A 25,146-nucleotide genomic window follows, 5' to 3' on the forward strand; every position below is an offset into this window, starting at 1 on the left:
CAGTCTCAACGTCGTCGAGCCCGCCGCTGACACTGCGGGGGGGTGTTAGACCGCTGATTGCGCTCAGCCCATGATCTACGCACGATCCCCGTGCACGTACTGCGTTCGGTTGGGCGCTACCCTCCCATATGTAATCCCTCCTGTACTCTGTATGCAATCAAGGAAAGTACTCAATCAGTTTTCAGAGGTGATGGACACGTTGAGTTCCGGCAGGAGTGTGACATGGGGGCCGGGGTGGTCGAGCAGCGGCAAAGGCAAGAGAGACACTGAAATGGAGAAAATGGGAGGATGGAGGCGCGGGGTTTGGGAGGGGTTCTGGCTGGACCAGGCCTTTGGAGTCCTACTTGGCTGCTGTCTGGACTCCTATAACACCCCCCCCCCCCCCCTCCTTGCCAGGAGAACTACGTTAAGACTACTCGGCTAACCGGTATGCCCGTGTTGGATGGCTAATCATGTCCGGAGAGCGCAGTCCGGACGGTTGAGGGTGGAGATGCCCTAAAGAAATAAATAAGAAAACTATGAAACATTTCGGCAGCCACACTGAACAGCGACGAGCGTCGGATAATGTCCAGCGTCGTGACCTGGGACTGGCCCTGAACCAGGACCAGGAGCAGCTCACTGAGCATCACGTAGTACTCCTGCGCGTGTGCCTGGAATCTGGATGCGGACCAATGAGACCCCGTATAGCAGGCAATCCAGGGACCCCTTGTCATCGCCCTCTTGGCGTTCCTGGCTGCCGTGTTGAACGGCTCAAAGTATTTGAACGCCATGGCCGGCCACTCTGTGCTCTCTGTGGCGAAGTGGTCCAGCAGCGCCTCCGGTGTGCGACTTCTCGTGGTAGGCAATCATGGCGGTGCAGCCGTGCATGGCGTAGGAGCACGGCACCACGATCACGATGGAGTCAATGGCACGCTCCATGCGGTGGCAGCTTTTGGAGACCGTCCTGGAGCACACGACACGCTCCAGGCCTTCTTCCTTCCGGGCGGTAATGGCGAGTTTATGTGTGAAGGGCTAAAATTGTCCGTGTCCCTGTTCTAGTGTAGCATACGTGTAGTCCCTGTTCGAGTCAGATAGGGTTAGTTCATGTTCATTTTTTATTTTTATTGAAAATCATGGTTTAGTTTATGTTCTAGTAATAGTCGTACAGACTCGTGTAGGAGGCCGACAAGGTCGTTTCCAGCTCAACGAGAACCCAGCGTAAAACGATCGCCAACGACTCGTTATATGTTGATGAAGATACTGAATCCGACTCCGATTGACTTTTATTTGCTCTATCTCATCAATCTATAATACGTTGAAGGCCTGACACAAATCGCAAGGAAAATCAGTTGCTCATACGATCGAGGCACGTATCTGGCCAGGCAAGTTGCGACAGATCCATCTATCTCGTCGGCATGAACGGCGACACAGCCGCGCCGCACATGCCCTCCGAGCTCGTGCTGGAGATCATGGCCTGGCTGCCCGTCAAGTCGCTGCTCCGGTTCAGGTGCGTCTGCAAGGCATGGCGCGACACCATCTCCGACGATGCAGCTTTCCACCGCGCCCACCTCCGTGCTCAGCCTCCACGCTTGCTCATCTCGACCAGCACGAAGGAGGACCGGATGAACAAGGTCACCACCATCGGCTTGTACGTGTCGGAGGAGAGCGCTGCCCTCACAGACACCATAGACTTGCCTGAAGACCATACATATTACTTCTCGCACTGCAACGGGCTGGTGCTGATGCCGATGAACGCCGTGGTCCGCGTGCTCAACCCTGCCACACGGTGCCTACTTCCACTGCCTTGGAGCCCCAACGGTGTATCACTAGCACCGACCGAGGGCTTGTACAGCCTTTTGCACCAATTGTTTGGCCCTTCACAGCGACACCTACAAGGTTGCCCGCTTCTTCTTGCGCCCTAAAGAACCCGACCCGACGGGCGATACCACCACAACTTTGGTATGGAGGTTTACACCATCGGGGTAGATGAGCATTGGCGTGAGACGGTGGAGAAGCCACCCTACGCCGTTGACATTACAGGAACCTCGGCCTTCTCGAGGGGCTCATTGTTTTGGACCATCGACCATATCGAACCTGTGGGTGGAGAATCCCCATCAGGGTTTCTCCGCTTCAGGCTAGAGGACGAATCGTTCAGCGTCACGCCGCCGCCTCCTTGTTGCGAAGGGCTCGTATACGAGATGTCCTACTTGTCCGAGCTGCATGGGGAGTTGAGCGTGGCTCATCCTGGGCCCAACTGTGAGTTGATTGAGATTTGGACGTGCAACGATGTGGACACCAACCCGCCACAATGGACGCTGCGTTACATCTTCAACAACTATTGTCCCCAGCCGGCTGAAGGGCTCGACATCGCCATGTACCATCTATGCAAAGATATGTTTATCCTACAAGTTCTCAAGGATATAGTTGGACTAGATCGCTTGATATATCACCCCCATGACTCGGTGATGCCCTACATTCCATCCCTAGTTCCAGTCTAGTTGAAAAGCCGGCTGGCTTAATATGTACTGCATGTGTGGGAGATATCTTTAGTATACCCATCCAAATCAGATCCCGGTTGTAATGTGGAAGAAAAATGTATTCCTATTTTTCGTTCATATAAGGATTATTAAGGCCACACAACTCTGTGTTCAACATGGATGTTGAAAGTGCAATATAGCACTGTCACAGAGCGGGTTGATTCCACCTTCGGTCTGCTTGTCGGCTTTGGCATTTGGCTGGCTTACCAAGTTCAGTCAATCATCAAGGTGTACATACAGAAATCATATGACATGCATGTAAACGCACCAGTTCAAGCAACCAAGCTCCTACGGCTCACGCAATAAATTAAAATCTACGAAAAATGAAACTTTGCCGACGATCACGTCCTTTGTCCAGTCCATCATCTTCCGAGCTTTAGTCGTCGCCCGCGGCATAGCTCATGCTCTGCTTCACTTCTGGGAGGTGGATTTGGCTATCTTATCTTCTAAGTTGCAGTATTGCATGGTTTATAGGTTTACAACTTTGGATCAAGAGCACCCCCAGTTTGCACGCAGGAAGTCCTAGTCGGGTTTCTGGCGGCCAAATCCATGCATAGATCATACTACGTAAAGATGGTTTGACACAAGTTGAAGTACTAAGCAAACAAAACATGGCTTGCTTCAGTGAGGTTTTGCTTCCGTCATCGATTTGAAGCAAAACTTTACAAACAGTGCTCCACAATCGGATGAAATATCTGATCCAGACCAAATGAACACTAGTGCCTCCACCAGAAGCTAAGAGATTCCTTAAAAAAAAACTGAGAGGTTCGGAAGTACTCACTTGTCAAACCCAATCATACAAAGGCACCCTATCACTTGCTCATGAGGCCTATTGTTGCGTGACGGTCACACCCACCATGGCTGTGGCTCTTGTACCAGCTCCTCGGAGCAACACCTTCGGCACAAGGAACTAGAAGCAATCATTGGGAAACCCATCATACAGATTAGTGCTCCTCATTAAGAACTCCATAGACTGAGAAAAGATCGGTTCAGCGCACGACAATGTTAGCTTGCACCTGAAGCTGGATCCAGTAATGTGAGGCTTGACGGAGCAAACTGAGATGACACCACCGCGGGACTCCATTGTCATGTTGACCAGGAAGAGGTTCCCATCCTCGCCCACCAGAACGGTTGATCCCACATGGATGCGGATACGGAACGCCTTGTTGTAGGTAACTTTCGGGGAGTGCCACTTGTGCTTGCCTGAAAAATGCTCCAGGAGAATTGTGGTAGGTCCGCTGAAGCTGCATCCGGTTTCGGGGCAGAAACATGGTGCATGTGGACAACCTTTCTCATGGTCTTCTTTCTGGTAGTAGGATATCCTTGCAGTGCAGCCGTGATTGCAATTGGAGCAAGCAACTTTGATGGATTCAACGAGATGTTCTACCATGTGGAAACGGTTGTAGACTGTGGGAAGGGAGCAGAAGTGGCACTTCTCTGGGAGCTTGTCATGGCAAGATGAGCATATGGTATGCCCCACAGTGCACTGAGGAACAGAAACAACAAATCAGTATGTATGCTAATGAGTTTAGCTGAATTAAAACCATAATGATGAATAGCACAGGAATTGTAAGTATGTAGATTGTGGTGGCCAACTACACGCTAGAATAACAATGATATGGTTTTGAGTTAACAAAATAGCAATAAAGTTGTAAAAAGGGAGCAGATAAGCCTATCCTGCATGGAATTAAGCTCACCTATCATTCCCATTTCAATACTTTAAAATCACCAGATGCAACTGTTAACTTATTTTGTTTTGTTTTTTACCTGGAAGAGTGGGGGAGGCCCATGTAGACATACCCATATCTACTCAAATCATCAGTGAGAGTGAGAACATAACGATAGCCACCGCGAGCCTCAACACTCATTGGACCACACACATTAGTATGTATAATTTCCAATAAGTTGGTTGCTCGCTCCATCGTTCCTGAGAATGGAGTCTTGGTCATTTTACCCATGAGACATGGTTCGCACGTGTCAAATGATTCGTAATCAAGAGACTCCAAAAGTCCATCTGTATGAAGCTTCTTCATGCGTTTGACACCTATGTGACCAAGGCGGCAGTGCCACAAGTATGTGGGACTATCATTATCAACCCTACATCTTTTGGTATTCACACTATGAATATGTATAACATTACGCTCGAGATTCATTAAGAATAAACCATTCACCAACGGAGCATGACCATAAAACATATCTCTCATATAAATAGAACAACCATTATTCTCGGATTTAAATGAGTAGCCATCTCAAATTAAACGAGATCCTGATACAATGTTCATGCTCAAAGCTGGCACTAAATAATAATTATTGAGGTTTAAAACTAATCCCGTAGGTAAATGTAGAGGTAGCATGCAGATGGCGATCACATCGACCTTGGAACCATTCCCGACGCGCATCGTCACCTCGTCCTTCGCCAGTCTCCGCTTATTCCGCAGCTCCTGCTTTGAGTTACAAATGTGAGCAACCGCACCGGTATCAAATACCCAGGAGCTACTACGAGTGCTGGTAAGGTACACATCAATTACATGTATATCACATATACCTTTAGTGTTGCCGGCCTTCTTGTCCGCTAAGTATTTGGGGCAGTTTCGCTTCCAGTGACCACTTCCCTTGCAATAAAAACACTCAGTCTCGGGCTTGGGTCCATTCTTTGGCTTCTTCCCGGCAGCTTGCTTACCGGGCGTGGCAACTCCCTTGCCGTCCTTATTGAAGTTCTTCTTACCCTTGCCTTTCTTGAATTTAGTGGTTTTATTCACCATCAACACTTGATGTTCCTTTTTGATTTCCACCTCTACTGATTTTAGCATTGAACATACCTCAGGAATGGTCTTTTCCATCCCCTGCATATTGAAGTTCATCACAAAGCTCTTGTAGCTCGGTGGAAGCGACTGAAGGATTCTGTCAATGACCGCGTCATCCGGGAGATTAAATCCCAGCTGAGTCAAGCGGTTATGCAACCTAGACATTTTGAGTATGTGCTCACTGACAGAACTATTTTCCTCCATCTTACAGCTGAAGAACTTGTCGAAGACTTCATATCTCTTGACCCGGGCATGAGTTTGGAAAACCATTTTCAGCTCTTCGAACATCTCATATGCTCCGTGTCTCTCAAAACGCTTTTGGAGCCCCGGTTCTAAGCTGTAAAGCATGCCGCACTGAACGAGGGAGTAATCTTCAGCACGTGACTGCCAAGCGTTCATAACGTCTTGGTTCTCTGGCATAGGTGCGTCACCTAGCGGTGCTTCTAGGACATAATCTTTCTTGGCAGCTATGAGGATGATCCGCAGGTTCCGGACCCAGTCCGTATAGTTGCTGCCATCATTTTTCAGCTTGGTTTTCTCTAGGAACGCGTTGAAGTTGAGGACAACGTGGGCCATTTGATCTACAAGACATATTGTAAAGATTTTAGACTAAGTTCATGATAATTAAGTTCATCTAATCAAATTACTCAATGAACTCCCACTCAGATAGACATCCCTCTAGTTATCTAAGTGAAACATGATCTGAGTTAACTAGGCCATGTCCGATCATCACGTGAGACGGACTAGCCAACATCGGTGAACATCTTCATGTTGATCGTATCTTCTATACGACTCATGCTCGACCTTTCGGTCTTCCGTGTTCCGAGGCCATGTCTGTACATGCTAGGCTCGTCAAGTCAACCTAAGTGTATTGTGTGTGTAAATCTGGCTTACACCCGTTGTATTCGAACGTTAGAATCTATCACACCCGACCATCACGTGGTGCTTCGAAACAACGATCCTTCGCAATGGTGCACAGTTAGGGGGAACACTTTCTTGAAATTATTACGAGGGATCATCTTATTTAAGCTACCGTCGTTCTAAGCAAATAAGATGTAAAACATGATAAACATCACATGCAATGAAATAGTGACATGATATGGCCAATATCATTTGCTCCTTTTGATCTCCATCTTCGGGGCTCCATGATCATCGTTGTCACCGGCATGACACCTTGATCTCCATCATCGTGTCTTGTTGAAGTTGTCTCGTCATCTATTACTTCTACTACTATGGCTAACGCTTTAGCAATAAAGTAAAGTAATTACATGACGTTTATGTTGACACACTGGTCATAAATAAATAAAGACAACTCCTATGGCTCCTGCCGGTTTTCATACTCATCGACATGCAAGTTGTGATTCCTATTACAAGAACATGATCAATCTCATACATCACATATATCATTCATCACATCGTTTTGGCCATATCACATGACAGGGCACATGCTGCAAAAACAAGTTAGACGTCCTCTAATTGTTGTTGCAAGTTTTTACGTGGCTGCTATAGGTTTCTAGCAAGAACGTTTCTTACCTACGCCAAAGCCACAACGTGATATGCCAATTTCTATTTACCCTTCATAAGGACCCTTTTCATCGAATCCGATCTGACTAAAGTGGGAGAGACAGACACCCGCCAGCCACCTTATGCAACTAGTGCATGTCAATCGGTGGAACCAGTCTCACGTAAGCGTACGTGTAAGGTAGGTTCGGGCCGCTTCATCCCACGATGCCACCGAATCAAGATAAAACTAGTAACGGCAAGCAAATTGACAATATCCACGCCCACAACTACTTTGTGTTCTACTCGTGCATAGAAACTATGCATAGACCTAGCTCATGATGCCACTATTGGGGAACGTAGCAGAATTTTAAAATTTTCTACGCATCACCAAGATCAATCTATGGAGTCATCTAGCAACTAGGGAGAGAGGAGTGCATCTACATACCCTTGTAGATCGCGTGCGGAAGCGTTCAAGAGAACGGGGTTGATGGAGTCGTACTCGACGTGATCCAAATCACCGATGACCTAGAGCTGAACGGACATCACCTTCGCGTTCAACACACGTACGGTTGGGAAGACGTCTCCTCCAACGTGATCCAGCAAGGGGGAATGAGAGGTTGATGGAGATCCAGCATCACAACGGCGTGGTGGTGGAAACTACGGCTATCTCGGCAGGGCTTCGCCAAGCACAGGGAGATGGAGGAGTGTCACAGGAGGGAGAGGGTGAGGCCATGTGCTAGGGGTGCGGCTGCCCTCCCTCCCCCCACTATTTATAGGACCCCTAGGGGGGGGGCGGCCCTAGGAGATGCCATCTCCAAGGGGGGCGGCGGCCAAGGGGTGGCTTGCCCCCCAAGGCAAGTGGGGCGCCCCCCACCCCTAGGGTTTCCAACCCTAGGCGCAGGGGGAGGCCCATGGGGGGGAGCACCAGCCCACTAGGGGCTGGTTCCCCTCCCACTTCAGCCCATGGGGCCCTCTGGGATAGGTGGCCCCACCCGGTGGACCCCCGGGACCCTTCCGGTGGTCCCGGTACAATACCGATTACCCCCGAAACTTTCCCGATGGCCGAAACTTGACTTCCTATATATAAATCTTCACCTCCGGACCATTCCGGAACTCCTCGTGACGTCCGGGATCTCATCTGGGACTCCGAACAACTTTCGGGTTACCGTATACTAATATCTCAACAACCCTAGCGTCACCGAACCTTAAGTGTGTAGACCCTACGCGTTCGGGAGACACGCAGACATGACCGAGACGACTCTCCGGTCAATAACCAAGAGCGGGATCTGGATACCCATGTTGGCTCCCACATGCTCCTCGATAATCTCATCGGATGAACCACGATGTCGAGGATTCAATCAATCCGTATACAATTCCCTTTGTCAATCGGTACGTTACTTGCCCGAGACTCGATCGTCGGTATCCCAATACCTCGTTCAATCTCGTTACCGGCAAGTCACTTTACTCGTACCGTAATGCATGATCCCGTGATCAACCACTTGGTCACATTGAGCTCATTATGATGATGCATTACCGAGTGGGCCCAGAGATACCTCTCCGTAATACGGAGTGACAAATCCCAGTCTCGATTCGTGCCAACCCAACAGACACTTTCGGAGATACCTGTAGTGTACCTTTATAGTCACCCAGTTACGTTGTGACGTTTGGCACACCCAAAGCACTCCTACGGTATCCGGGAGTTGCACAATCTCATGGTCTAAGGAAATGATACTTGACATTCGGAAAAGCTATAGCAAACGAACTACATGATCTTAGAGCTATGCTTAGGGTTGGGTCTTGTCCATCACATCATTCTCCTAATGATGTGATCCCGTTATCAATGACATCCAATGTCCATAGTCAGGAAACCATGACTATCTTTTGATCAACGAGCTAGTCAACTAGAGGCTCACTAGGGACGTGTTGTGGTCGATGTATTCACACATGTATTACGATTTCCGGATAACACAATTATAGCATGAACAATAGACAATTATCATGAACAAAGAAATATAATAATAACCATTTTATTATTGCCTCTAGGGCATATTTCCAACATCAGTTCCTTAGTGACCCAGGGTCATTTCGGACAAATCAGGTCGGGTTGCCTAGTGGATATAAATAGCCCACCCCTATAACCATAAACGGTTGGCTGCTCAGAGTTAGTGTACGGCTTTTTTCGTTTGAGAGCAACCCACCTCGAAGCCTTTTGAGAGAGAATTCCTTGCGAGGACAAAGCCCTAAACATCCAGAGCCAAAGAGTGTTAGGCATCACTGAAGTGTTCCTGTTTGTGTGATCTGAAGACTTATTACACTTGAGGACTGTGAATCCTCCAGTCGGTTAGGCGTCACGTTCTGAGCATCCAAGAGTCATTGTGGATCGCCGGTGAACGAAGTCTGTGAAGGTTTGGAAGTCTACCTTGAAGACTTACCAGAGTGATTGAGCGAGGACTGGGTGTCCTTAGCTCAAGGGGAATAAGGTGAAGACACGGTCTTCTGAGTTGAATCTCAGCCTCCCTAACGAGATGTACAGTTGTCACAACAACTGGAACTGGTCCAAAAAATCATTGTCTTCAACGAGTCACTGGTTCCATTCTTCCTATCTCTTTATTTGCATATTGGTCCTAGTGAAGTCATTGCATGTTTGCATTATCTATTTGTCTTCACTGTGTGACTTCTTGTTCTGTTTGGCTTCGTACTATCTTCCATCTTGATCTATACTGCCTAGCTGCTATTAGTCTTTGTGCTTTCATCTCATTGAATAGTTGAGTATGGCTTGCTTAGTGTAGTCTACCTTCCGCTGCATGGTAATAAATTTGTTTCTATCATTTGTCTACAAAACTTCCATGTTTTGAAGACTTTCATAAAAATCACCTATTCACCCCCCTCTAGTCGATAACTAGCAGTTTCAGTTGGTATCAGAGCAAGGTACTCCCTTGTTCTGTGTGATTCGGTTTAACCACCTGGAGTTTTAGCTATATCGACTGTAGGGATAATCAAAGTCTTCGCTGCATGCCTAGTCTTCGATGGAACTTAATACCCCTACTGGAAGAATAAGATGCGCATGCATCTTGAAGCCATTGATGTCGACCTCTGGTATGTCGTCAAGAATGGCGTCCCCAAGGCTAGTGAAGGTGTCACCGCTGCTGATGTCAAGAAGTTCGTTCAACTGGATTCCACTGCCAAGAACATCATCTATGGTCATCTGACCAAAGGACGGTATGGCCGTGTGAGTGCTCTGGAAACATCCAAGCTAGTCTGGGACTGGCTCTCCAAGGTCAACGAAGGCGTATCAACCCAGAGAGATCAAAGAATCAGTGTCCTTCACAACCTCTTCAACCGCTTCAAGAGAAACGACAATGAGAATGTTCAGCTTACGTTTGATCGACTCAGTGACATCACAAATGAGCTTCAAGCCCTCGGCGCTACTGAGATCACCAAGCATGAAGTCGTCAAGACACTCCCGAGATCACTTGACAGCTTGTTTGACACCCTCGCCCTGATGATTCAAGAACGTCGTGACTTCAAGACACTCGATCCATCTGACATACTGTAAAGGCTCAACACACATGAGTTTTAGCTTTCTGAGAAAAGAGACATCTACGGTCCCAACTATGGGCGAACTTGTGCTTTGAAGGGAAAAGCTATTTCCTCATCTGAATAAGAATGTGATTGCAGTTCTGATGATCCTGAAGACATTGGAAAGGAGCTTGCTATGCTTGTGAAGAAGTTCCAGAAATTCACCAAGAAGAAAGGCTTCAGAAAGTCCTCACGATCTAGCTCAAGGAATGATGAAGCTTCTGCTCATGACTACAAGAAGAGAACATGCCACAACTGCAAGAAACCTGGCCACTACATCTCTGAGTGTCCAGTGGGACAATGAGAACAACAAGAAGAAGAAAATCAAGGAATATGATTCTGATGACAAGAAGAAGAAGAAATACTCAAAGTCATCTTCCAAGTCTTCATCAAAGTCTTCATCACACAAGAAGAGCTCATCTGACAAGGCTCGTGCGTTTGTTGGCAAGGAAATGGATTCAGAGGAGGAGTCTGCTTCTGAGGAGGCGGAGGTGGAGTCTGAGGAGGAGTCTGATTCTGGCATTGCAAGTCTGGCTACAGCCTACGTTGCCAAGTCCATCTTCAACATTGAAGACAATGACTCCATCACCGACGCCGATGCTAATGACCAGGATGACTCCGCTCCCACCTACTGCTTCATGGCACGCGGTGCCAAGGTAAACTCACGCACTACTCACTATCAAACATCCAGTGAAGATAACTCTGATTGTGGTTCCAAACCCAGCTACAAAACACTTGCTAAAATTGCAACTGAACAGCAGAAAGCTATGGAACATATTGAAAAACTGTTAGACAAAAGTGATGACCTATTAGACACTGAAATGACTCGATCTCAGTCCTTAATTGAAGACATAAAAAATCTTCACGTTAAGTATGAGGAACTTGAAAGTCATCATCAAACGCTCTCAACAACTCATGAAAAGCTCTCCTATGATTATCTTCACAGGAAGCAAGATCTTGAGAAATTGAGAGCGGCTCATGAAGATCTTCAAAAGGAAAACGAGTCACTTCGCGCCAAACAGATCAGTCCTGCTCAGGAAGGATTTGAACCACCATGTCTTAAATGCATTGAGCGTGATAATGCTACTTCTGTTGCTGGATGTTCTACTGCTGCTACTGTTGCAATATCTTCAACTGTTGATGTGGTAACTAACCCCTCTACTGAGGATGCCACTGCTATTGCTGATGAAAATGCTAGGTTGAAAGACATTGCTTGAAACAGGGACGTACAAAAGTCTCAAAGGACATCAGACACTATGTGATGTCCTCAAAAGGCAGATCCTGAACCGAAACCCGAGGAAAGAGGGTGTTGGGTTCGAAAGGAAAATGAATGCTGATGGCTCTTACTGGAAACCTGAGCAGTACCCCAAAACCACATGAGTTGTTGCAAAGGAATCTTCAGTGGATCCATCCACCCTATCTGGCTTCACTTGTGCTAATCCCATTGTTATTGATGAATCCTTTGATGCAAACTATAAACTGTTTAAGAATTAGAATGGTGAAGTGTTTGCCAGGTATATTGGTACTAACTGCAGGAATGGGCCACCTATGAAGAAAGTCTGGGTGCCGAAAAGGTGTCTGGAAAATCCTCCTGTGAATGTCATCATGACACCACAAGTGAAGAAGACAAACCCCAGACCACAGGCTTCATATGGTCCAAAGGCTTCATACAGACAGAGGGCTCACCTCAGTCGCACTAACGCAAATGTTTTGCAGGGAAACCATACTCAGGCCTATGAAAATGAGCGCGTTTCATCAAACCGCCATGTTCATAAGACCAAGAGCTACTCTGCTTATTCTTATGAGTACTATTGCCCTCCTGCAAGACTATTTGCTATGGCTTCAAAGCCAAGGTTCTCAGATGATGCACTTAGACTCATTGCTTCGAAGCCACCCTTGAAGATGTGGGTGGGTAAGAAAGATTAACTCTCTTTTGCAGGGAAGGGTCTCCAGCCGAAAATCAAATTCGTCTGAAGCTATTGCTGGGGACCTTAAACATCTTGTAGGGCGCAAGATCAAATGCCCAAAATGGTCTTATTATGTATTTTGTTCCTAAGTCGCTTGCTACTTGCCCTATCAGTCCTAACCTCGATCTAAGCTTTCATAATCCACTTGCTCATCAAATGTTTATGCTTCACAATTCTCTTCGTGAAGCCTATCCCCCCAACTACACTGTAGGGTATGACACCAGCTACTTCAGAGTATTTGGTGCCAGGTGCTGGATCAAGGATCCACATCACACTTCAAAATTTGCACCGAAAGCACATCAAGGTTTTATGCTTGGATACGGAAAGGATTCGCACTCCTACAGAGTCTTCAATCTCTTTCACTATAAAGTGGTTGAAACTGTGGATGTGCGGTTCGATGAGACTAACGGATCGCAAAGAGAGCACCTGCCAAATGTGCTAGATGAAGTTCCATCCAGTGAAACCATCAAGCTTTTGGGAACTGGAGAAATCATACCATCTGAAGTTCAGCCTGAAGAGGAACTCATCATCTCTGCAACTGATCAACTTGAAGACAATGCTCAGCCAGAAGACAATCCTTCTAATGATGACAATGACCAGCAAGAGCAAAATCTTCGTCCTGTTCATCCTCGTGTTGCAAATGAAGTATAGATTGAGAGAATAATTGACATCATCAATGCACCTGGTCCACTCACTCGTTCAAGAGCAACACAACTAGCAAATTTCTATGGACACTTCGCGTTCGTCTCAATATTTGAACCCAAGAAAGTTGATGAAGCCTGAATGGATTCAAGCAATGCAAGAAGAGCTTCAACAATTTGAACTGAATAATGTGTGGGAATTGGTCAAGCGTCCTGATCCTCGTAAGCACAATATCATAGGCACTAAATGGATATATCGCAACAAGCAAGATGAGCATGGTCAAGTTGTCAGAAACAAAGCTCGTCTGGTTGCTCAAGGATACACTCAAGTTGAAGGAATTGATTTTGATGAAACATTTGCTCCTGTGGCTAGGCTTGAAGCTAGACGCATACTGCTGGCCTATGCAAATCATCATAACATTCTTCTGTATAACATGGATGTGAAGAGCACTTTTCTCAATGGCAAGATTGAAGAAGAAGTGTATGTTACACAACTGCCTGGCTTTGAAGATCCAAAACATCCTGACATGGTTTATAAGCTCAACAAGGCATTGTATGGCCTCAAACAAGCCCCTCGTGCTTGGTATGACACACTCAAGGACTTCCTGAATAGCAAAGGCTTCAAACCTGGTTCTTTGGATCCCACACTCTTCATGGAGACATATGATGGTGAACTATTTGTGTGCCAAATATATGTGGATGACGTTATCTTCGGCTGCACCAACCAGAAATATAGTGATGAGTTTGGATATATGATGCAAGAGCAATATCAGATGTCCATGATGGGTGAACTGAAGTTCTTCCTTGGTCTTCAAATACAACAGCAACGCAACGGCATCTTCATATCTAAAGAGAAATACCTCAAAGATTGCCCGAAGAAGTTTGGAATGCAATACTGCAAAGGTTACACTACGCCAATGCCAGCTAAACACCATCTGCGCCCCGATGACAATGGTAAAGAGTTCGATCAAAAGGTATACCGGTCCATGATTGGTTCTTTGCTTTATTTATGTGCATCTAGGCCAGATATCATGCTTAGTGTTTGCATGTGTGCCCGATTCCATGCGGCACCAAAGGAATTGCATCACTTAGCTGTGAAGCGAATTCTTTGATATTTGGCTCACACCCCAACACTAGGATTATGGTATCCAAAGGGCTCAGAGTTTTATCTAGTTGGATTCTCGGATGCTGATTATGCTGGTGACAAGGTGGATCGCAAGTCTACATCAGGCACATGTCACTTTCTGTGACGATCACTTGTATGTTGGTCTTCAAAGAGGCAGAACTGTGTATCTCTCTCCACTGCTGAATCTGAATACATTGCTGCTAGATCTTGCTGCGCTCAGCTTCTATGGATGAAGCAAACACTCGAAGACTATGGCATTCATCTGAAGCAAGTGCCACTCTACTGCGATAACGAAAGCGCCATCAAGATTGCTAACAACCCAGTTCAGCACTCGAAGACAAAGCACATTGAAATTCGTCATCACTTTGTCAGAGATCATGTCATGAAGGAAGATATTGATATCATACATGTCAACACTGAAGAGCAACTGGAAGATATCTTCACAAAGCCCTTGGATGAGAAGAGGTTTTGCAAGTTACGGTGTGAGCTAAATATATCTTGGAATCCTCAAATGTCCTGTGATCAGGCACACATCCTAACACTTATGCATGTTGATGACTTAGATGTGCAACACACGAAGTAAAGTATGTCTTCAATCAATGAAGACTTACATTCTGAGTGTGAATACATTAACGTGGAATTTGACTTCGGAGCGCCATGATAATTGTGCGACATGTCTGGGTCTAATACTTCCTATATGGTTGGTAATGCCACCACCAAATTCTTCCCTTAGAAGTGTTTTTCACATGGCGTTACATTTGTAAAGTCTTCGCATTTTGTTTGTCTTCAATGTTAACATGGCCTCATATTTATCCTCAATTTAGTTTCTGTCCTCTACAGCATTCACTTATAGCTATGTCTTCACGTTGAATCTTTTGAACTAAGTGAATGTGATCGGACCCTAACCTCTCTATGCTTTCGTCTTAAGTCTCTCTATCCAAATCATATGCATTCTATTGAAACTGTCAAAACGTCTTCTCTGCGTCCTTGTCAGCAGAAGACACAGAGACAAACATTAATCTGTTTTCATTGCTCAATCCTTTTTGCCTGAAACCCGGAGGAGTGGGAACGACCACCCGACAATCCAGGCGTGCGTGGGAACATGGAACAACCTCTCATGTGTTGCATGATCGCCACGTGTCCTTCAGATGCGAATCGCCAGGGGCACCTATGTAATAACACTGTGCCGTCCCTGTCCCTATAAATACATGCCTCACCCCAGTCATTATCTCTTCTTCCACTCTCGCACAAACCCTAGCGCCACCGCTAGCCCTCGACGATGCCGGCGACGAAGCGCTTAGCTGTCGCGACCTCACCAACGCCATCCTCATGCCGGCTGCGGACATCGTCTTCTCCGCCGTCGCCGTAGGTGTCCTCCGTCGCCAAGTTAGGGCACGGAAGATCGAACTACTCGGCCTCCTCTCCCACTTCGTCTAGAAGTTCCTTGTGTGGTAAATAAAACCTCCTTTTTACAGTCTTTTTGATCCAATAGAGTCATCCTTTTCCACCACAAGTAGTTTCTGTTCACACAAGTTGGATCTATCTCATACTGCATCTCATAACAAGCCTAGTATGTTCACTTATGCTTCACAAAGTAGTTAGATTCCTCACTTGTACTTGTTCGTGGATTCGTACAAATCTGGAACTAACTCTCTACCTATGAGTGAATGTCTTCGCACTATGAGGTCAATGTCTTCTAAACTAATTTATCTTCAAAATCTTTTTAGAATGCATATGACCTCTTCCCCTTCCCTCGCACCTTTAATGCAGTCACAGGTACATGTTCATGGGAGAATCCCTCGGTTCTCATAGTCTGCATTCATTTGCAGAGTTCTTACAGCATCATATAAATTCTCCTGAAGCCAGTTCTTGTCTGACCAGTAGACGTAAGACTTTGATAGTGTTGAAGCCTTCCAGTCTGAACTTCATGGAAACAGAGAAATCTGCAAGGAAGGGTGGCAGACAGCGCCGTGGAAACACCTCAGGAGATTTGCCTCCTAACCTCTATGAGCTGTACAAGACAGATCCAGAGGAGGACTACAATCAGCGGAAAACCCGAATCCAATGGATTCAAAGATATTGGGCAGAACAATGGTACAAGTACAGGTTCATGACCCAGGAATATGCTGAGAAGAATGCCATCAAGCGACCATGGGGAGACATCTTGTACATAAAATCTTTAACCCAGGTCCAGAGCTGAAGGCATTGAACAAGGCTTTTATCCTTGCATGGTCCGTGGACCACAGCCTGCAGATGCAGACCCATCTTCGTTACTATGGTGCCGTGACGATAATATGTTCAAGCGCAACTTCCAGTTTGCCAAGAACTCGGCCAAAGAAAACAAGAAGTGGTGGGGATTAGACTTCAATCCAGGTCCCTCTGCTCCTCGTGCCAATGGCACTCGCGAAGCTGAACCCAATCTTGTTGGGCCCTTCTACAACCTAGATGGTCTCATCTCTCATATTATGGTTCAAGGGACAACCGTGGATGAACCTGCAGACGAAGCTGATTCTGACGAAGCGCCTGCACCACCGAAGCCAACGAAGCTGAAGAAACCTAAAGCTTCGAACCCTTCCCCTGCACCAAAGGTTTCGCGGGCGAAGCCTCTGGCCACTGCACCTCCTGAAATAAGTGTGTAGTCTGAAGATCTCTCACGCATCTCCAAGCCTGCCAAAGTGAAGATGCCCATGCAACCCACTAGCCAAGCACTGACCCCTGCTGCTGTTCTACGCAGCGAGAATGACGCCATTGATCTGTCTAGCGACGACGATCTTGGCGATGACGCTCTTGAGCAGTTGATCAAGAGCAAGCAAGAGGCGGAAATCTTCAATGACCTTCCTCTCTTTGATGTGGAAACCTTAAACAAGTTCATTGATGAGTGGTTTGACAGCCCAAATGTCAGGTTTGATGATCTTCAGCTTCCCATTGGCCTTAGCGTCGCCTTCCACGGAGCCACTGCTGCTGAGCTGGCTCTAGCTCAGAAATTTGTTGAGCTGAAGCATAAGATAGATTATGAAAAGGCTCAGTTCAAGAAGCATATGGCCAAGCTCAATGTTGAAGACATTCAGAACTTCAAGGTCATGATGCATGAGCTCAAGGAAGCATTCCACACAAAACGCGAAGAAGCCAAAGGTTCTCGTGAGCGCATGAAGGATCTTGCTGCTAAACGTGTTCAGGGATACAATGAAGCTGAAAAGCGCAAGGCTTTGGGGCTTCCAGGCATCGACCCCCGAATGGCGGCCAAGAAGAAGAAGAAGCCAGCTGTGGCAGAACCAGAAGCGTCAAGGCAGGAAGAACCTCGCATTATCTTCCCAGCCAGTATGACAGGCTCGAAGCCTAAGGTCGCCACAGTGGCTTCAGAACTCAAGAACACAAGGGCAGCTGAAGGCGAAGCAAGAAAACGCAAGACCAAGGCCACCACTGATGATGATCCCCCAACCAAGAAACGGAAAACAAAGAAGAGAGACCGGACTGCTCCCACAGAGCCCCTTGATGTCGAGCCAATCTCAGTGGCTCGTCCTGCGTCTGAACATCAAGAGCGCCAAGTGATAGTTCATGAGCCTGCTTCCACAGAGGCTCCTGAAGCTGAAGACAATCCATCTGTTGACCCCTCCGCAGCTGAAGACATTGGTCCTGACAACAATGTTGACGATGATGAAGTCCTTCCTCAGATCGAGCACAATTTGGTATCATCGCTTGTGCTCACGCACAACGAACTCATCAGCATTGGTCGTCCTCTGATGCAAACTGCTTAGGATGCATCATGGGCTGATCACCCACAACACCAAGACACCCCAAGTGCTCCCCAACCACAAGATGATGATGACTTTGAGACCCAGCCGATTCCATCTCCACAAGCGTCGCCAGGATTCCGCAGGCTTCACAAAGGCTCAAGGCCCCAAGTCCCTCCAATTGTGCACGTCTCTGAGTCTGACACCAAAACGCCTGAAGACATTCTGGCTGCATCAGCCAATGAAGAAGAAGAACCAAGAGTTGAAGTAGAAAGAGTTGCTACACCCCCATCCCACCAAGATGTTGTTCTCGAGGAGAACGTGTCCGACCCTCCAGCTCCTGAAGTGGAGGTTAACAATCCTGAGGCTGCCACCAACATCAACACTGAAGCCAATGACGTTGTCATGGCTGCAGCTAATGTGGCGCATGAAGCTCATGAGGTGCCAGAAGTGCATGCACTTGAAGCCACTGCAGCGCCCGAAGCCAATACTGAAGCACCTGAAGCCAATGTGGCTCCTGAAGTCCATGTCAACGCCAATGCCAATGCTCTTGTACCCCTCCAAGACCTCATACAATTGAGCTGGCATTTGATCGTGGTCAGCCTGTTATGGTCCGATGGCCCATTCTGATTCCTCCACCTGCTGCGGGTCCACAATTTGACTATCATGTCGAGCACAGACCTCATGTCCAGAAGCCCAAGCCAAGACTTCCAAGATTCCTAGGCACTGCAATCTCTCCTGGGGTCTTCAATGTGAATGGCTTCGTGGCACATAACACCTTCTTTAACAGCGCCAAGAACCCTTACACCAAACCCCGTATTTCCTCAGATCGGTTCTGGAGCTATCAGCAGCGCAGCTACTATTCCTGTGTCTTATACAATCAAGGGCGCATATTTCCCCATATGCGTCTTGATACTGAAGCTATAGCTAGCCTGCCCTGTCTTGAAGAAGCGTTGGATTGCTTCCGAGACGCTGGACTCCTGCAGTTTGTCACAGACAAGGAACCTGGAATGAAGAGCTTCTGCTACAGTTCTATGCAACTCTTCACATTTGAGGCTACAACAGGGATCCAAAGACTTGGGTCCTTGAGTAGATGACAGTCAATGTCCATCAAGCCAAAGCTCTTGATATCATTGAGCTCATAGGCCTGCCCACTCCTGGTGAATACTATGAACCAGGTTGCCAACAACACCAGAATGCTTTGGAGAGCATTTTTCAGAAGCCAGAACCCAACATGAGCCAAATGTTGAGCATGATGAAGCCTTTGCCTCACGACGCTGACTACCCATCTGAATTATTTGTTGAAGACCTAGAGTATTTTCCTCGCACCATTTATCATATCATCAAAAAAACTCTATCGCCTGTCAAAGGACATTCATTAGCAGCGAAGCTTGAAGGAGCAATGAAGACTTTGGTTTTCTATATCTTCAATGGCATCAGCTTCAATGCTCAAGACTTCTTCATCAGGCAGTTGGCTGCATCTGGCTCCGACATTTTTGGTCTGAAGTTTTATGCTCCATGGGTAATGCGCCTTATCAAGCTGCACTCCGCCATCGACTATCATCCGTCTACGCGCAATCATCTTGTATTCTTGCCAGAGGTTGATCTGTCTGTTGAAGCTAGTTACCCAGAGCCTGCTAAGGATCCCATTTATCTTCACCATGCTGATCACCAAAACTTCACCCAGCCCATTGAAGGAGTTCAGGCAGTCTCGCGTGTTTATCCCTTGGCTGGCAATACATGTGCCCCTCGCGCTCAAACTGATGCCACTGGAAGCACCATTACCCAAAGGCCTCGGAAGTGATCTCGCGTTCTCAATGACCGAGAGCTTCTCGTCGCGCTTCATCAGAAACAGGACAAGCATCACAACTGGCTTAAGCGTCAGATGCAAAGCCTCTTGGTGGATGTCAATCGCATTCGCAATCTTGCCACCAAAAATGCCTTTGTTACTCCTGAAAACTGTCGTAGGTCTTGGAAGAGTTTGACATTGCTTAGTGCTGAAGCTGATCTGCAGGACGATGGCTTCACCGAAAGATTCAAGTTTGACTCAACTCCTCCAAGGAATGCTCACTTGCATCGGACTCCCTCACTTGAAGACTCTGACTATTCGTCCTCAGCTGCGACAGTGAATGCGAGAGTCATCGATGACCAAGATGATGCAACTTCACCTCCTCCAACTTCAGCGCGTGTCGACACTGCACCAAGTTCTTCTGCACCACCGGACCTCAACGACAACCCTGCTGCCTCGCCTGCACCTCATGGGAACGAGTAGGTGCTCTATATGTCTTCAAACCTTTTTGGTCCTTACTGACAAAAGGGGGAGAAGCATATGAGTTGATAGTCTTCAAGCGGGTCCATACGGGTGGTTGCTTTACCTTTTGGTACTTTTGCCAAGTTCTTACAACTCTCGCTTTTCGATACATTTGGTTCTTTGAGTTGTAACACTTAAACTCGATGGTCGTCTACTACTTATTTGCTATTCTGTGATGCGATGATAAATTCCGCATGTGCGATGATAACTTCCGCACTTAGGTCATTTCGCAGACGTCCATTTTTCATTATGCATGTCATTATCTTCGTTATATCAAATCATGCATGATGAATTGTCATCATAAGTTGAAGAGGATCTCCACAAGTACAACCTGCCATGTGCATTTGCATTCCAAAAGCAAATTACTTATATGCACATCTTCAGGGGGAGCCTTTGCCACTTATGAAGACAATACCCTATCCTTTACAATTTCACATATTTTCCCCCGTTGAAAACTTCAACCAGTTTGTCATCAGTCACCAAAAAGGGGGAGATTGTAAGTGCATCTAGTGCCACCCCTAGTTGGTTTTGGAGTATTGACGACAAACCTGGTTGAGGGACTAATGTGTTTGTGAGAATTGCAGGATAACACAGGTAGAAGTCCCTCATTGATTCGGCTTTCCTACCAGAGATGACCCCTAAAAATTTATGAAGACATTGAAGTCAAAGGTGGTATGCGAAGACATTCACATTGAAGACTATGACAGGAGAAGACATCGCATGAAGACTATGGAGCGTGAAGACTTAGTTGTTTCGTCGTTCTTTTTCTTCTTTGTTGAGTCAAAGGAACCACCGTACTGTTAAGTGGGGTCCAAGTGAACCAGTCAGAATGACTGAAGTGATGCTTAACCAAAATCCTATGTCTTCAAGCGAAGACAATGAGAGCAAATCTTATCCTCAGCTGGATAAGTCATCTTTGCTTGTAGCCCAAGTAAAGTTGCCGTGTGTGTTTGAAATCTGACCGTTGGAACACGTGTCAGTTCCTTAGTGACCCAGAGTCATTTCGGACAAATCAGGTCGGGTTGCCCAGTGGCTATAAATAGCCCACCCTCTACAACCATAAACAGTTGGCTGCTCAGAGTTAGTGTACGGCTTTTGTCGTTTGAGAGCAACCCACCTCGAAGCCTTTTGAGAGAGAATTCCTTGCGAGGCCAAAGCCCTAAACACCCAGAGCCAAAGAGTGTTAGGCATCACTGAAGTCTTCCTGTCCGTGTGATCTGAAGACTTATTACACTTGAGGACTGTGAATCCTCCAGCCGGTTAGGCGTCGCGTTCTGAGCATCCAAGAGTCATTGTGGATCGCCGGTGAACCCGAGATCCGCCGGTTTTGATACCGACAATGATGATGACATGATTTGATGAGACAATTTGTATGTATATGCTATGATTACATTTGTATGTGTAGAATATGCTAAAGATTAATGTATAAAGCCTATTCAAATACAAAACATGCAGAAAAAAATACTAAAATTAGCAGTAGCGAGTGGAGAAAAGTTAGCAGCAGCGCCATGGTAGCAGTAGCGCGTCCAGGCAAAGCGCGCTAGAGCTATTAGCAGTAGCGAGCTTCCACGAAGCGCGCTGCTACTATACTTGTATAGCAGGAGCGCGGGTGTGCACGCGCTACTGCTACGGGTTAGCTGTAGCGCCTTATTAGTAGCTCCGGTCCCCGCGCTACTAATATACCTAGAACCCGCGCTGCTGCTAGCTTTTCCCTAGTAGTGTAAGGCGCCGGAGAAGAAGGCCAAGGGGAAGCCCAAGGGGGTTCGGAGTGGCCCCCGCCGCAAGGGCGCTTCAGACGCGACGTCCGAAGACAAGACCCGCTCCTCCACCACCGAAGACGGTGACGATGAGGAGGAGGAGGAAAGCGATTCTCCCCCGGATGGGGGGATGAAGAAGAGGGCGGCCTCCACAATTTTGGAGGCGGAGGCGCCCAAGAAGGGGAAAGGCCCACTCCTGGGCAGCTCCGCAAGGGATGTCGACAGAAGTCCGGAGCGACGCCCCCGGAACAAGCCCCTGGCCGTATCGTGAGTGCTATGAACCCGTACATGTCCAATTATACGGCCTTTCCACCTTATGGTACTTTACATGGTTCAATTTTATCATTGCAGTCCGGCCCACAATAGCTCCCAACGATCCTCATCAAGAGGCTCGTTGGAATCAAAGGAGATGGCCAGCGAAACTCCGCCAGCCACTTACTCTCCCAAGGCCAAGGGAGATGACGAAGTGTTGTCCCAAAGGACCTTCCCAGACCAGGGAGAGGTTCGGGAGGCCGCCAAGGCGGCGCCGGAGGGCGACACCTCGGCTGCCGGACACATGGGGGAACAGGCCCCTATGGAGACTGACGATGGGGGTCGTCCTCAATTCGGCCCGCCTCTAAGCACGGATCTGGACACCCATATGGCCCCAGAGTCCGACAAGCAGCCTCCTTCAAGTGAAGGAGGCATGACCGTCCCGCCGGCGACCTCTGTCCAACCAGAGGCACCGGATAATCTACTGGAAGTGTTGCGAGGCACTTCCATTGTGGAAGAACACTGTGTCCTTACGTGTACAGTGATTGAGAAGGTTCAGTCCGTTAAGAGCGGACTGATCGAAGCCTGAAGTCGCCTGCTGACAGGAGCAGCATTTAACCGAGAATATCCAAATATAGACAGTAGCCCCTGAGATACTGTCCGGTGTTCAGAAAGAAAAGCTGGGCAGATGATCAATTAAATTTCACAGGAAGCTAACCAAATTGTGTCTAATTTGAATGAGCGGGCGTCCCTGCTGGCCGCGACCTCTCACACTGCCGAAGTCTCTGGACTAAGGCAGAAACTGGAGCGGGCCGAAGAAGAGCTCGGCCAGGCGAGGAAGCAGCTGGAGGACCAGCAAGGTATGCAGTGACACTCAATGTATCCGGAAAGAATAAATGGTATATACTGACAGTAGTGTCATGCTATGTGTAGGGGCGACGACCGAGGTCGAGGCCCTGAAAAAGGCCCTGGCCGAAGCTGAGGGAAAAGCTGTCAAGGAGCAGGCTGCTCGTAAAAAGCTTAAGGCCAGGTTGAACGAGGTCCAGCAAGAGCTCCAAGATGCTGTTAAGAAGTATGATGCCTTGGAGGGAGATGTTTCGGATCGAGAGACCGAACTCTCAAAGGCTCGCCAAAGCGCGGAAGCGGCCCCTGTTGAAGCCCAGGGTAACCTCCAGGAGATCCAGGAGGCCAAGAAGATCGCAGCGGGTAAGTCATTTAGTATGCAAAGCAAGCATGTGAAGAAGAAATATCTCCTACTAACCCGGATTCGGAGTTCTCTAGGGGCATTTGCAGATCTGCCGTGTAGTGTGTCCGACACCATGGAGTTCTTCTGAGTTGAAGAAGGGAGCTCGGCGGAGAAGTTGTTCTGGTCGCAGTATCTTACGCCAGAGCATCCTGTGCCCTTCACCGGTCAGCTAAAACAGCTGGTGGAACTGCATAGGGTGGCCGAACTGGCCATGAAGGATTTGATAATCTGGCTATGGCCAGCCGAAGCTATACTCGGCAGCTACTTCGGACTCGTGAAGCGGCTGGTGAACACCTGTGCTCGGTTGGACGTTGTCAAGCGATCAGCATGCATTGAAGGTGCGCGCATGGCCTTCGCCTGCGTCAAGATATGGTGGGCGAAGATGGACGCCGTCAAGCTGACGACCGAGGGGCCGCTAGAGGACAAGGAGCACCGCACGCCTGAGCGGTATTTTGTAGACGTCCAGGAGGGGTCGCGCATTGTAGCAACGCAATGTGCGCAAGACACTATTTTCGAATGAATACAATCATGTTGTCTTTGCCCTGTATGATGAAATGACATCGTTATGTAATGTAATGTCTAGTTAAAAAAATTCTCCTCCTGTGCGGCTGTGTTATGTGAAATCTGAGAGTTGGCCAGTTATCGACTTCTGCCCCCACGTAGGAAATACAGGGGTGTTCGGGATGTAATCTTAACACTCTTGATCCAATTGTTTGCTCTTTGAAGGAGGTGTTTAGCGCGGCGAACCAGGCAATTGGACTATGCGGCTTTAGCACCATCACTTAGCCATAGGAGTTTGACAGATAGAAATATAGGCGCAACCCCTACTATCCGGACTAGGATGCTACACACACTTGATTGGGTAAGTACCAATCCCTCGCGTAATGCGGAAAAAATCTCTAAGGATTTGAGCCCTCCGAAGAGCTGACCGGCTCTCACCGCATCATGACAATCAGTTTTCGGCTTTCTCTACTAAGGTGCTCACTTGGGTAAACCAGGGCACAATCATAGTAGTTCTCCCTTTACTACCCTAGCCGATACAGCGAAACGTAAGATAGTAAGCACATGAGCCGGGTAACCCAACTATTGACCAAAGACATGATTCGGAGCCAATGCATATAGTGCTAAATTCGGGGTGCCGAATTTTACTTGTAAAAGTGTTCGGACTTTTGTTGCCATACTATGGGGCGCTATGAAGCCCCTGGCGAATTGAAACGCACGAGAGTGTACGGGTGTTACCTGATAGAGTTACCAGAAAAAGAAAAGACAAAAAGGAAGAAAAAGAAGAACAAGTGGTAAGCTAGAACCGTAAAAATTTGGGCCACAAACTGCTTCTATTATAATTTCCTTAGTGCACTGAAGCGCATTTATACAAGTAGTGCGATAAGCAGAAGGCTATTTTCTATGCCTTAACCAAGGGAGAGCTGCGTGTGGGTCCTGAAAATAGGTAGAGGGATCGTTAAAGAGGCCACCTAAAGATTCCCATGTACGTCTATTCTTCTTTTCGCCTTGGTATTTTTATCCTTCGAAAAAGGCCTGTAAAAAAAGAAAAAGGAAATAGTGAAATTATGTGTGTCCGGAGTGGTCGAGCCATATTGTGGAACACAAGCTGGTTATGCCTCCACCCGTGCCCATGGTATTTTTAGTGCGTAATTATGTACGCGTGGCATAGTTTCCGCCACTTGGTCGGGACTGGGATGGAGGCTAAATTGC

At 47.4% G+C, this 25,146-nt stretch overlaps 1 protein-coding gene and 1 pseudogene across 1 annotated transcript; one reads left to right on the top strand and one right to left on the bottom strand.

Moving 5' to 3' along the window:
* Window positions 1-1,394: 1,394 nt before the first annotated feature.
* Window positions 1,395-1,901, top strand: LOC147977837 (F-box protein At4g19940-like). Its single transcript, XM_087514559.1, has one exon. The coding sequence runs from the start codon at window positions 1,395-1,397 to the stop codon at window positions 1,899-1,901; it is 507 nt and encodes a 168-aa protein (XP_087370685.1).
* A 1,444-nt stretch (window positions 1,902-3,345) lies between these two features.
* Window positions 3,346-5,356, bottom strand: LOC125546492 (E3 ubiquitin-protein ligase SINA-like 3; annotated as a pseudogene).
* Window positions 5,357-25,146: the final 19,790 nt, after the last annotated feature.

This window comes from Triticum urartu, chromosome 3A, assembly GCF_056163025.1.
Source record: "Triticum urartu cultivar PI428250 chromosome 3A, HENAU_Tu73, whole genome shotgun sequence".
Classification (NCBI taxonomy): Eukaryota; Viridiplantae; Streptophyta; class Magnoliopsida; order Poales; family Poaceae; genus Triticum; species Triticum urartu.